At 34.8% G+C, this 15137-nt stretch overlaps 1 protein-coding gene across 1 annotated transcript in view; it reads left to right on the forward strand.

Annotated features, from left to right (window-relative positions):
• The window catches only part of BRWD3 (bromodomain and WD repeat-containing protein), a 451316-nt gene that overhangs the window by 408135 nt on the left and 28044 nt on the right, over positions 1–15137 (forward strand). Inside the window, 2 exon segments of the mRNA XM_090409588.1 lie at positions 4820–4944; positions 14585–14844. Coding sequence (XP_090265714.1) covers positions 4820–4944; positions 14585–14844 — 385 coding nt within the window.

Consider the following 15137-nt stretch of genomic DNA (forward strand, 5'->3'; position numbering starts at 1 on the left):
TTCTCATACTTTCTCGACTATTTGTCGTAAAGTGAAGATTTGATCCTGACAGCCTCTATTTGGCCTGAGTCCAGCTTGTTCTTCACCAAGCTTTTCTTCTCAACCATTTCTCAAGTATACTTGCATAGATCTTGCCAGGAACATTCAGTAGGGAAATACCTCTGTAATTCTCACATTCAGTTTCATTTCCCTTTTTATATATGGGTACTATGAGAGCTCTACTCCAATCATCGGGAATTCGTCCCTCTGTCCAGGGTTTCTGAACTATGCAGTGCAGCCACTGTAAGACTTATACCATCATACTTCAGCATTGCTGGTCGAATATCATTTACTCCTGCTGCCTTTCCACATTTCAAGCCTTTGATGGCTTTTTCTACTTCAAGTATGGATATGTATTCCTGACTGAATGCCTGGTCAGTGTTTTTTACCACTGTGCTGTCATCACTGCTTGTTTCATTTAGCAGTTTTTCAAAGTAATTACTCCATACTTCAAGGATATCTTTTTCTCCTGTTTTCATGTCACCTTTATCATCTCTAACTCCTTTTATAGCACTCTTTCCTCCATTCCTTAGCTTCTTCAACACCCTCCAGAATATTTTCCCACCTTCTTGATATTTATTTTCTATATTCTTGCCAAAGTCCTCCCATGACTTTTGTTTAGCTAGTTTTACACAGTGTTTAGCATTCTTGCATTTGTCTCTGTATTCTATAAGAGCAAAAGCTGACTTATTTGACAGGAACTTTTGATATGCTTTTTTCTTTTCCTTCACTGCCTCTTTAACTTCCTGTGTCCACCAGTGAGTTCTGATTTTTTTATCCTTGCAGACAACCTCACCACATGCCTCTCTGGCAGAATCAATCTATGTTTTCTTCAGAGTTTGCCACTGAATCTCCGAGGTTTGATTTCTGTTCTTAAACTCTTTCATTTTTTTCTTCAATAATCTTTGTGTATTTTAGTCTACAGTTCACATCTGAGAGCTGCTCAACTTTTATTCGCTTTAAAACTTTCTTACATGTTATTCTTTTCAATATGAAATTCAATTTTATCCTGCTCAAGACTAAATAGTGATCACTTCCAATTTCAAATCCTCTGTACACTCTGGTGTCCTGCACCAGGGAGAAAACATCACTATCAACAATAACATATTCAATGAGACTTTTCTTATTCCTTGCCTCTTCTCTCCATATGAATTTGTGCACATTTTTATGTTGGGACATGGTGTTAATAATAACCAGTCCATGTCCTGAGCAGAAATCCAACAGATATTTGCCGTTATTGTTAGCTTTGCTCTTTTCTCCAAATTTTCCCAAAATATTTTTGTATGTCTCGCAATCATTTCCTACTCTGCTATTCAGATCCCCCAACAAGGACCAACTTTTCCTTTTTCATTGAGTCAGTAGCTTTCTCTAGATCCTCAAAAAATTCCTCCACTTCTACCTTAGTAGAGCCTTCTGTTGGACCATAGGCACAAATAAGTCTCATTGTCCAGTTCCCAATTCTGATATTTGCCCAAATCACTCTACTTGACACTGCCTGCCATTCAAGAAGATGAGCCTCGTATTTTGTGTTGAATGCTATGGCTACTCCTTCTTTTCCTGATTGTCATTGCCTGAATATAACATTTTGTATTTATTGCTCAGAAAGAAATCACCAGTTTTGTCTTTTTTGTTTCAGTCACCCCTATTATGTCGATCTGGTACTTATCTAATTCCTCCACTAGCTCCATTTCTTTGCCATTCAGGCTTCTTATGTTGATGGTACTGATCTTTAACTCTGGTGATGTTGAGTTGGGGTTTGTTTTCAGATTACAGTCAACCCTCCTATAACGTGATTAATTCGTACCGCGTTATATGGAAACCGTGTTATAAGAAACTCAGATTTAACGTGCAAACCAGGTTAATTCGTGCCACGTTATATGGAAACCGCGCTATAAGAAACTCAGAATTAGTACGAATCAGATTGATTCATACTGCGTTATATGGGAACCGCGTGGAGTGAAACTCGGTTTTAACCATATTAATGTTTCGCGCGCGGGTGACACGTTTTGCACTTAACGGACAGCCATCTGCCATAGTTTTCCTTATCTTTTCCGCATTTTTCTCTATGGTTCAAGTTGTAGATTCATTCAAATTTATCGATTTTGCAACAGACGATATTTTTTCTCCACCCTTTAAACGATTTAAAATTTGGATTTTGTCCTCAAGAGATATAAACTTTCTTTTTAACTGTTTTCTTGTTTCTTTTGTGTCTGACATTATGCAAACCTGGGGTTAACAATTATTTTACAACAAATAAAAAATATTACCTACAGTATTGTGTAATGTTGTCCAATTACGATAACACAAATTAAGCGAGCAAAAGGCCCTTTATTGAACACTAATCGTGATATGTACGTCTGCACGGATTTACAGACAGTTTCCTACTAAGTTGCACTTAAAATTGATGACAAAGTGGGTGGTTGCAACAGCGAATGTTCGGCAGCGCTATTGGATAAAAAAAAAAAATCGACACAAATACACAACAGCCAATCATACGGTCTATTTTAAGCATTAAAACAGAGCACTGTGAACAATCTCGCATCGTTTCTTCGCTTATAGGGGAATTCCCTGATAACTGAAATTGGAAAATGGTGATGTACCTTCACCAAAAAGAAGGGAATTCCCCGTTAATTTCAACTGTAAAAATTTAACACATAGATAAATTCATGCTATAGAGAATCTTCTTAAACCAATTAAGTTGATGGAATGTTGTTGAATGGAAACTGCGTTATAAGAGTACCGCGTTATAGGAGGGCTGTCGCAGTTTTGGCTCCGCGTTATATGGAAACCGCGTTATAGGAGGGTTTACTGTATAAGAATCATATATAAGAAAATAAATAAATAGGAAAGAACTTTTCATTAAATAAAAACAGCTGTTTGATGATAGGTTTGCAGGTAAAGACCGAACAGAAGATTGAGTTATTATGTCTAACAGTATTCAAATTCTGATAGATAACATACTAATTTGGGAAAATATTGATGATAGGAAGCTGATAATAATGCCAACTTATCTTAATCATAACTTATCTTCAGCTTATCTTTATCATAGTATCCTACTTCTCTGCTCCCATAGCAGTACATATCAGGAATTTACTAGATGATATTTATCACAAGGATTGGGTTACAGTCAGTTTGCAGAATAAAACATTTGTGTTCAGAGTTGATCCTTCTATCAGAATTGGATTCTATGTAGTGATGAAACAGGTGAAACTGGGATTTGTAAACTAGACTAGCTTTCTTCCATGTTACTTTACAAATTCCAGTCTAACTTACTGAAAACACTTGGAAAAAAACTGAAGTTAAAGATATCTACCAGAAACAACATCATAAAAAAGTTGACAGGCACAACTTGGGGTTGCAATGCCTCAACTCTTAAAACAACAGCAGCCCAGACTCTAGTTTTCCTTGTTGCAGGATATTGCTTGCCAATTTGGAGCCAAAGTTACCACACAACTCTCATAGACACACAGTTTAACATAACAGTAAATACCATCTGTGGTGCCTTACCATTTACTCCTCTCTCGTTGTTGCCTGTTCTTTCCCACATCATTCTTCCATGCTTCAGAAGAGAAAAAGCTATCATGAAAGAAATAAAGAAAATCAGAAATAACATGTATCTTCCTATTCATCAAGATATCTCTTTACCTCCAGCACACTGCCTTGCCTCCAGATTTCCCATATGGCTTGTGGAATTATTAGATGGTGGTCCTCAGGACTGGTGGAGAAGATTCTGGAATAAAGTACAAACAAATACCTCATCACAGATCCAACTATCAAACTGCCAGGATTCAATCTACCTTGACACCTCTGGAGTTGGCTAAACAGATTTAGACTGGACAAGGCTGCTGTGCATACTTATTACATCTGTGGGGGATTTCACAGTCACCTTTTGCTATGTATGGTGCTGTGCAGACTATGCATCATATCACTGATGACTACCCCATATACTTCTTTCCTGGAGTCCTCAAGAATTTGCATTTACTCCCAGACAGTGCCATCAACTGATTAACTGAACTGTCAGTCTGTATATAGTTTTGCTTAGTAATTTTCCTGTATTCCCCCCCCCCCCCATACACTAAATAAATAACTAAAATCCCAGTTTAAATTGGAGAGACTGTTCCTGGAAGTGGCACAGGTTTTACACTGCCCTATATACCCATCAGCATCGACAACAGTAATCACCACTTGACTACCCTTGTTATCCAGGTCATTTTAGTTTGTGTCTTCACTGAGAGTATAGTGTTAAATTGCCTCTGATAATTATAGCTTAAGCTTGTGAAATTTCAGCTATAAATAATTAATTTTAGATAGTAAATTATTTATTTATATTCTAGTGTCTGCATAGTTTTCTTTTCCAGAAAGTTCCAAAATGATTATTGAAATGATAAGGGAAAAAGTCCAGTTCTCTTTGATAACCCTGTTAACCTCAGGCTACTATCATTTCTTATTTTCTCACTATACAGCCTATTAATTATTTTTCATTATATCTGTTTCTGCGTTGGTATCATTGTTTCCTTTCTGAGTAGGTTAAGTACTTAAAAAAAAGATCTACATTTGCAAAAAGATCTGAATTTCTTAGTTTGCTGTCTTCAAAAATAATATAGCAAATTATCTGGTGAACAATTGAAAATTTAAAAAAATAATTGTATGTAACAAAAGTGATTAAAACTAATGCAGTGCTATTCAGTCTTTAACATATAAATTTGTGAAACTGTGTCCTTTATCAAAATTGTTTTTAAAGAAAATTCTATATAAACAATCATTTTTATCCTCATTCCAGATATATTCTATGACAATTCGATTATCTGCAATGTTTGAAGAACATATTCGGGGTATTGTTAGCGATTGGCGGTCTGCAGTTAAATATGAAGAAAAACTTAGGAATAATCAATATGTTAGCCATAGGTATGAAAATTTACATATATTAAGGAAAATCTTTCTTCATATGCATATGTTACCAGTTAGTAAAAAGTACTTATTTCTCTTATTTAAAAGATGATGCTTTTAAACTGTATAACATGATCACCCTGAAATGATAGAAAAAACTATCTGGTAGTATCTTCTAAAAGCCAAATGAAATAATACATACATGGATATTATTCATCTGCCCACTGTAGGCATGCATTGTTTGTTGATTGATTGGCATGCAGAGAAATACATTTAATTCATATTTTTGCCTACTTGATTTTGAGTGATATAACATGATCAGAAAAACTTGTCTATCTGGCTTGCTATCTTCTGCTCCACCTGCATGACCTATTTCAGTGATAGCTCTTTTGTTTATACTCAAGAACTCAGATTTCAAAATAGAAAAACAAGATGTTACAATTGGGAAGGGAAGGAAAGAGTTTGTGTTTATAATCAGTCATCATTGTCATCAACTCCTGATATGTACTCTCAAAGGGGTGTTCGGGCTACTATGACAGCACTACATGATTGAGTTTACATTATTAACCCCTATCAACAATTTTTCTCCAATATTGTCATAGCTAACATTTTATGCTTCTAAGACACTTCTGACTGAATCAATCTACCTAGACCTTGGTCGTCCTCTAGGTCTCTTTTCTGTCATCTTTGCATCAAACACCTGTTTTACTAACATTTATCATTGTTGCTGCAGTGGTCCAGGAGGCTTGGTACCTTTCGACGCCTGGTTTTGAGACATTAGCTTCATGTTACCAGCGCTACATCTCTGGGGCTTCTTGTGTCTGAAGCACCAGCAATGTACAACAAGGATGACACTACTGGTAGTTTTTTTTTGGGGGGGGGGCAACATGGGAAGGCTGGCTGCCTGTTCTATCTAATATTGCTTCACCAAATATATGGAGAAGACAAGCCTCAATTAAAGTATTTAATAAAGTAATGAATTTATGAGAGTCTGGCCCACCCCTGGACCAGACTCTCATAAATCCACCTACTGTATATTATCGCGTATAATGCGAAAAATTTATGGTAAAAAATACTACTTAAAGTTAGGGGTTCGCATTATATGCGGATCCTAAAAAAAATATAACATCTTATTAGACTTGCACAGACAATATATACTACCTAATGCCTATGCAACCAAATCTACTTGACCCACTCGCATTCGGCGACCGAGCGCTCATCGTATCTGCGCATGCGCTCTCCACTGCCGAAGAATGATAGAGCACAGTTAGGTATATCGGTTTAACCACAGTTCATTTTAAATATTATTTGTTAAACAAACCTAGCCTGAAAATGAGCCAACAGAAATGTAAACGTTCATCTTTTGAAGCAGGATTTAAATTGCGTGTCATGCAGTTTGCAGAAGAACATAATAACAGCATTGCTATGAGATAATTTGGTGTAGCAGAGAGTAATATTAGACTTTGGCGTAAGCAAAAAGACAGCCTTGAAAAAATCCCCAAAACGAAACATGCCCATCGTGGAGATGTAGCATCCTTTCCAGAACTTGAAGAAGAGCTAAATGAATGGGTTTTGATGCAACGACAAGATGGCATTATAGTAACAAGAAATGCAATTCATTTTCAAGCTCTACAACTCAAGAATGGTAAATTCAAGGACACACCAGGTATTTCATCTTTTCTTGCTTCGCCTGGGTGGTGCAACAGATTTATGGAATGCAAAGCATTAACGTTATGATACCGAACAAAAATTGCACAGAAGTTACCAAAGCAGCTTGAAGAAAAAGTGCAGTCTTCCATAAATTTATCATAAAATTACGGAAGCGTCACAGATATGAACTTTACCAAATTGGCAATATGGATGAGACGCCCATGTACTTTGATATGCCTGGGAATCGAACAGTAAACTCAGTTGGTAAAAAGGGTGTCTTCATAAAAACAACGGGACATGAAAAAACGCATTTTACCATTGTTCTAGCATGCATGGCAGACAGAACCAAATTAAAGCCAACAGTGATATTTAAAAGGAAGAAAATTCCGAAGCATATGAAATTTCCACCAGGTGTAATTGTTCGTGCCAATCAGAAAGGTTGGATGGATGAAGAAGGTGTACAATTGTGGCTGGATCAAGTATGGAACATACGTCCAAGTAGCTTGTTACATCAACAAAGCATGCTAGTCTGGGATATGTTCTGGGTGCATTTAACAGAGGCAAGCAAAGAGAAAGCACATGAGCTACGTACAGACCTAGCAGTCATGCCAGGTGGTCTAACTTCCGTTTTGCAGCCGCTTGATGTCAGCTTGAATAAGCCATTTAAAGATCACTTACGTGAAAAATGGAGAGAATGGATGTCATCTGGTTTGGTGAAGATGACAAAGGGCAGGAATTTTCAGAAGCCTGAGATCACCCTAGTCACCATCTGGGGTGATCTGGAGTTCCAAAGAAGCATGGGATTCGATACCATCTGAAATGATTCAATGCTCATTTCTTAAATGTGGAATAAGTAATTCAGTGGATGGATCCGAAGATAACGTCATATACGAAAGCGAGGATGATGCACAACAAATTGGAGAGCATGAAGATGATGACGACAACTGCTACACTAATGACGCAATCCCTACAGATGAATTTATAAATGAAATGTTTGACAACTCAAAAGATTAAGAAGAATTTAAAGGATTTTGACATTTTGTTTTAAAATAAATATTTCTTTCGGTAATTCGTATTGTATTATTTATAATGTTATGGAACAAGATTAACAGATCGCATTATACGTGGACATGGCATTTTAGGGCTAGTTTTCAAACAAAATTTCTAGTTTGCATTATGCACGATAATATACAGTATTATTCGCCTAAAATCACAAAACCATTTCTGGTCCATGAACGAACTCTCTTCAGCTGCCTTACCATCAACACCTGACATGTGGAGAGAACACTGGTCCAACAATCTTCCAACAAATGGTTTCCTGGTTAAAGATCCTTGTGCTTCGCATCCTGGTTTTGCCCTTCCTAGGAAGATTTGGTCATCTGTCAACAGGATCAGAACTAACCAGAACAGATGTGGCTACCTACTGCATAAATGGAGAATATCAGACCACCCTTATTGTGAATGACTGCTCAAGGCACCAATTTCATGGTGGTGGCCTCCAGGACATCCACAGGGTAACAGATGAGGCCATGGATTGCCTTTCTGGTCTGGACATTGACCTGTAGCTGCTTTTGCTATAAGAATAAATAAACTAACCTTTCCTCATCCATTCTGCTTAAGTGGCCATACCATTGTAGATTACCTCTACTAACACATTCTTTAATGCTCACAATGTTAAGTTCCTTTCTAATATCTTCATTTTTTAATATGATTCTGCCTTGATACCATCTGTTCACTCCCCTAATTTTTCTTAGAACTCTCATATCTATAATTTCTAGTCTTTGATCAAGTGTTTTATTCTTCCAACTCTGATCCATAACTTAAAACTGGTTTGAATGCTGTCTTGTATACTGCTAGTTTGGTGTTTGACTAATATCTCTCTTATTCCATATAAATTTATTCAGCTAACTACCCACCAATACCACCTTTACTTATTCTGTTTATTTTCAGATTTAACTTGCCATCTTCACGAAAAGAAAAAAAAAAGAAAAAAACTCTGCCTAAATAGCTGAAATATTCTACTTTTTCTATAGGCTCTCCATTCAGAATGCTGGTGATGTGTTCAATGTTTCTGCCTATTTTCATAGTTTTGGTCTTTTTACTGCATTTTCATACCAAATTTGTTACAGCTGTTATACAATTTAGTTAGAAAATCCAGGAAACTTGTCCTAGATGTGTTTAAGAGTGCAGCATCATCATCTACATAAAGCAAAAGCTTAGTTTGACATCCTCAAACCTAATGGCACTTTCATTATGTGATCCATATAGATGATGAATAAGAGTGGAGATAATGTGCATCCTTGTCTTACCCTGGATTTTACATCAAACCATCTTCATGTATTGCTCTGTATAATGTTCCATTTACCCCATATAATTGTAATGTTTTGAAAAGCTTTTCTCTGGGCACCTTGTCATATTTCCATGACTTCTCAACTGTCACAAAGTGAAAATCTGATCTTGATAATCTTTATTTGGCCTGAACCCAGTGTGTTCCTCTCTAAGTTTCTCTTCCACAATCTTTCTCAACCTCTTTTCAAGTATGCTTGCATAAATCTTACCTGGAACATAGTAGAGAAATTCCTCTATAATTCTCACATTCAATTTTTATTTCCTTTTTTATAGATGGGAACTGTTAGAGCTCTATTCATCTGGAATTTGACTTTCTGACCAGGCCCTCTGAAGTATGCAATGTAACCACTACAAAACTTTTATACCTCCATACTTAAGCTTTTCTGGTTGAATATCATCTACCCCAGCTGCTTTTCTACATTTCAAGTTTTTAATGGATTTTTCTACCTCAAGCATTGATATGTACTCTCTTTGCATTCCTCTTGAAAATATTCTAGTAGAGTTCTGTCACTGTTTATTTCATTGAACAGGCTTTCAAAGTAATTACTCCAGACATCCAGGATATCCTTGTCTTCAGTTTTCATGTCACCTTTATCACCTTTGATTTCTTTTATAGTACTTTTTTCTTCATTTCAAAGCTTTTTCAGTAGCCTCCAGGACATTTTGCCACCTTCCTAATATTTATTTTATATATTCTTACCAAGGTCTTTCCATGACTTTTGTTTGGCTATTTTTATCCATAGCTTAGCTCCTTACATTTTTCTCTATATTTTTTTGGGGCATCTGCCGACTTACTTTCTAGGAACTTTTGATATGTGCTTTTTCTTTTCTAGAACTGCTTCTTTAACATCTGGTGTCCACCATGGTATTCTTATTTTTCTATCCTTACAGACAACTTATAATATATATATATTTATAAGTTGTATTATATATATATATATATATATATATATATATATATAAAAAATATATAAAATTATAAAATATTATATATTTTTATTTTATAATAATATATATATTTTATAATTTAAAATACAATAGCACATTTATTTTTTTATAAGGAAAACATTTATTGCACAATTTAGCCCAACAGAAAATAATCAGACAGAACACATCGGCTGTTTTTTTAGCTGCCAGTTGATGATTACTGATCTCTACTCCATAAATAGTTTTCTTCCTTCATCTGTGCAATTTTATTTAATCTGTAACCATACAACAAATATGCTTCTTGTTTGAGGTATCTAGATGTGTGGTATTTGCAAACGAAAAGTGACTTTAATTTAACTTTCATTGCTATCATCACATTCTAATAACTTCTGTTATTAGCATCTTGGCGTTGCAGAATTCTTTCAAAATTTTAAATGTTTTTAATTCATAACTTTGAAAAATTGGTTGTTCCCGTTTTTATGCCAATAGCATCATCAGTTTCATGTTGATTTGATTTGGAAATTGCTCAAACCATTCATTTGCATCTCATTTTTAAAAAAAATCTCTTCCACATTTTCACTTTACCAAAATGATGTATAGATGTCCAGACCTGGCCTCTTTTTTTAGGCTGAACCCCAAATTGCAACTACAGCATCCACACTTACCTGAACTGTCTAAACTGTCTAATTTACACTCTGTATGATTCCTTCTGTCATTCGGCGTTTTTTTTTTTTTTTTTTTTTTTTTTTTTTTTTTTTTTTTTCCATCCTTGAATCTCCTCTTGACTTTCTCCTGCTTAACACTGTCCTTCATGCAACATTCATCTCTTTGACTTCTTATTTTATTCATCTACCAATCAGAATATGAGAAAAATCCTCTCAACTTACCCAACTACCTATCTTTTCTTAACTGTTCCTCCTTTCAGATACACTGTTGTGGTTACCTGTCCTCTCAGTAACTCAATACACCATAATCTCTAGATTCAAATACTTGCTGTGGTCATGTTACAGAAATTATGTATGTTGGAATAAGAGGACTCCCTTCCAATATCCAAATCATGGTTTATCAAAAGTGTACTAAAACAGGCCAGGAATTAAAAACAGCATATCACAAAAACTCGAGCCTCATTCTCAAATTGCACTGAACCCTGCAACAATTGCAAATCTAAGTCTGACTTTAAAAGAACAAAATACAGAAACCTTGTGCACAAATGGCAGTTGTGTGTTTTGGTCCATTACAAACATTTTCTATCTGTTTGTGCTCTCCTCCAGGTGGCACTATTGCAACAATAACTAAAGACAAAGCTGACTTCCTGGCATCATTCTCCTCTTTCAACTCCTGCATAGGTGACTAAGACAAATCACCTCCAACTATACTAAGAACATGCATGTCATGCTGCCTCTAGCCTTCTGCCAGAAAGACAACAAAAGAATCTTGAACAACTTAGATATCAAGAAGGATTCTTCTGTTCTGACAGTTCTCCCTCCTGTTACCATCACTAATTGTGCTTAAGATGTCTTCTTGAGCACAATTAGTAATGGTAGAACTAACATCTGTTCTTTATCTTCATCCTATATTATTTAAATAAAAAAACAAGGCACAAGTAACACAATGAGCACTCTACAACACATGAATAAAGTAAGATTAGCACAGTCCATCTTCTCTAAAGTTAATACGTTATTTTAAAAAAAAATAAAATTAACTAGGGAGGACTGTGAGAAGAGCAATTTCCCATAAAGGTGATAACTTAAGCCTGTTAGATCTATTTGGATCTTTATACAATTGCTTCAAATAAGAAAAATGGCTTTTATGTAGGACTAGTCTTTTTGAAGGAATCCTATATTTGGAGGAGATTGGCTTAAGTTATTCCCTCTATGGGATATTGTTTTTCTTATTTGTTTTTCAAATAAGAAAAATGGCTTTTATGTAGGACTTTAGTCTTTTTGAAGGAATCCTATATTTGGAGGAGATGGGCTTAAGTTATTCCCTCTATGGGATATTGTTTTTCACACAGGCATTCCTATTTATATTTTTTAAATATATATATGGACTATACTGCTCTACTTTATTATTTGTGGCTGGCAGTTCTCATTGCTGAGTCTTTGTTGTGTTGTGCCTTTGTTTAATTTTAATTCATACTGAAGATACTCTTGATAGTTGGTTGAAAATTTTATATAGTTAAATTTGTACTTAAGTTTCAGTTCATGAAAATAATTATATTATACTCAGCTGGCATCTATCCCACATCATGGAAGCGAACCCATATTTAGCCCATAAAAAATAAATTAAAAAAAAGTCTGCACTCAAACTATCAGTCTTTCTCTCTCTTGTTGGTGCCCTTTAAATTAATGGAAAAAGGTCATTAACAGTCCACTTCATTACTTGAAGAACTGCCAGCTAATTGGTGACCATCAGGATACATTCCACTACTCAAGATCAATAGCAGATCTTCTCATCTAAAGAACTTATTCTGGATACATGCCATGAAAAGATTGGGATAAACCTTTGCTGCTACACTAGATGTTTCCAAGGCATTTGATAGGGTCTAACATAGAGGCTTCTCAGCAAATTATCATCCTGTGGTCTGTCATTCATTCTGTATAATTGGAACAATTTTCTTTGAGGTTATTCTCTGTGTGTAATGACAGATGGCATTCTCTTTTCAGACTTCTCTACTAAAGTAGAGGAGGTCACGAGTGAAGTAGATATGTTATTAAGGACATATATGTTATTATTACTAGAGTTGCAATTACAACTGATTGCATTTACTCGTTACTTGAATTTTGTGTTTTATTTCAAGTGTAATGAGTTAGAAATAGCAAATGAAGAAACTGCTCTTCTCTGCCAAGTAATTTCTTCATTTGCTATTCCTAAAGTAACCAAAATTATGCATTTACGAGGTTGAGCCGAGAAGTTTTGATAATCACCATCAAGAAATTGAGGTTGAACTATGTAACTTCGACATTATTCTACATATTCCCCAAGAAGTGTTATACACTTGTTACAACACTGCTGTATCATTTTCAATCCTCTGAGAAAAAAGTCTTTCCCTTGTTGCACAAACCAGTCGTTTTTGTTCTAGGTGTTTATCAGAACTTTTCAGCCCCCTCCCTCATATAATCAAACAGTTCTTTATGTATGTAACACCTGTATTATTTTAATTGCTATATATATCAAGAGTGTGCTTCACAAAACATACAATAAATAACTGTATTATAGCTTGTTTAAGATATATATAAGACAGTCCCCAAAATCTCTTTTCAAAATGTTCATTTTGTGTTATCTCACCATATAAGTTAGTTGGCTTTTTATATGTGACATCACTGGGCATCATATGGTTACTCTTTTACCTCAAAGGGTTTTGGAAGTGAAACCTTCCATTACAAGAAGTGGTAGAGTCGCCAAGTTAGTAGGATAATCACAAACATCCATGTCTGTGATGGGATTTGAACCTACAGCCTCTTGGCTGGAGAATGTATATGCTAACCATGCAGCCAACCAGACCAGCCACTTATGAGGCAATAAAAAATTTTTACACTGTAAGCTTCTTACATTTCTTTCACTTTAGTATAATGTAGACATAGCAATCATCTCAGGTGCTTTCTTTACTGCTGCATTTATGAGCATTGTCTTCCTGTACAAGATGATCAATAAAACTGTTTGTTGCTTTTATACCAACCTTTGGTTTCATATATTTTGTACATGTTATTACTAATAAGGCTTTATAGGATTTAAATGAAAAAACTACATGCTTGTCCTACTGAATACATTTATCAAATACAAATATTTATATACCAAAATAGTATATATCTTTTTAATTTGTCAAACGCTTTTTCATAATCTGTAAACAAAAGATGAGTTTCTAAATTAAATTCTCTTCTTTTCTCCATAAGTAGTTTTAAACAAAAAAAGATTGTAGAGCATCCTTTTTTAAATCCATTTTGACATTCTAATAATATTTTTTCACTGTATATTTTCAATTTTTCATTAAGTATTCTACTATATATTTTATAGCATGTACTCAATAAACTAATACCTCTATAATTAGCAAGTTTTATTTTATCTCCCTTTTTTAAATATAGATATTTTACAGCCTCCCTCGATGAGTCCTTGACCCCATGGAGGTCTCAGATAATAATAATAATAATAATAATAATATACTTGTATTCTATTCTATTGGTATTTGTCCATTGTATATATTTTATTTAAAAATTTTAATAATCTCAGATGAATTTTTTTTCCAGCAAATTTATACAGTTCAGAGTTTATCCCATCTTCTCCTTCTAGATATGATGCAAATTTTTTCCAGCTTTCTCTATGTCTCTTTCTGGTTTCTCTTTTGGCTATTGCTCTTCTTTTTATATATTCAATTTCATCTCCTTGTTTTTTACTACTTAACTGTCTTTTAAATGAAATTTAAAAGACGGTTATATTAATATTAATATCCTAATATATCAGTAGACTGAGCATACTAAAAGCTTAATAGAACACAGTACATGCATCTAACATAACATTGCTACCCATTATACATTACTGCAGGAGCTTTTTCTATCACAGAATTCAAAAGTTCAGGTTTTATACCCAGAATATATGCCAACCCCCTGGTTCTATCAATTTTTTTTTTAAACTTCAGGTATCATCTTATACCCAGACATATACAGTATATTAAATTGTTTGGATGATTATAATTTTCTTACTTCAGGTTTTAAAAAAGTATACATTTTTAATGTAGGAGAAGGCCTTTACCTCAAGCAAGAACTGAATTAATCCCATCACCCTCTACCTCTCGTGCCTTAAGCCGTCCCAATAGCAGTTCTGTCACTACAAGAACAAGTGCCACAACCTCTTCCCAGTCTACCTCTATTCATCGCAGCAGAGATGAATCTGCACGTCCAAGCACAAGCCGTAATAGTACTCTGCATCGTGAAAGCACAAATTCTTCAAACAAAGGTGCTATTTTGACTTCACACAGCTTTAAAGCTAATGGCTCAGGTATAATCAGTAATATAGCATGTTCTATCTTTTTTTTTTTCCCCCTTGGTTATATATGTTAGTTAACATAATAATTTAGAAATATCAGTTTTACAAATATGCATGCACACTATGAAATTTGTTTACCATATTTTTTTAATCACTAATCATTTAAGGATCATAGCTAGATAACCAAGAGAAAACTCATCCCAGTAAGAAATATCAATGAAAGCTTTTAACCTAATGTCCATTCCTCACGATTCTGTAGTGCTGACAATTTGGACCTTAACCAACCAAATTGTATCCTATATTGC

Source organism: Typopeltis vanoorti, chromosome 19, assembly GCF_054136105.1.
Source record: "Typopeltis vanoorti isolate ZY-2024b chromosome 19, IOZ_Tvanoo_1.0, whole genome shotgun sequence".
Taxonomy (NCBI): domain Eukaryota; kingdom Metazoa; phylum Arthropoda; class Arachnida; order Uropygi; family Thelyphonidae; genus Typopeltis; species Typopeltis vanoorti.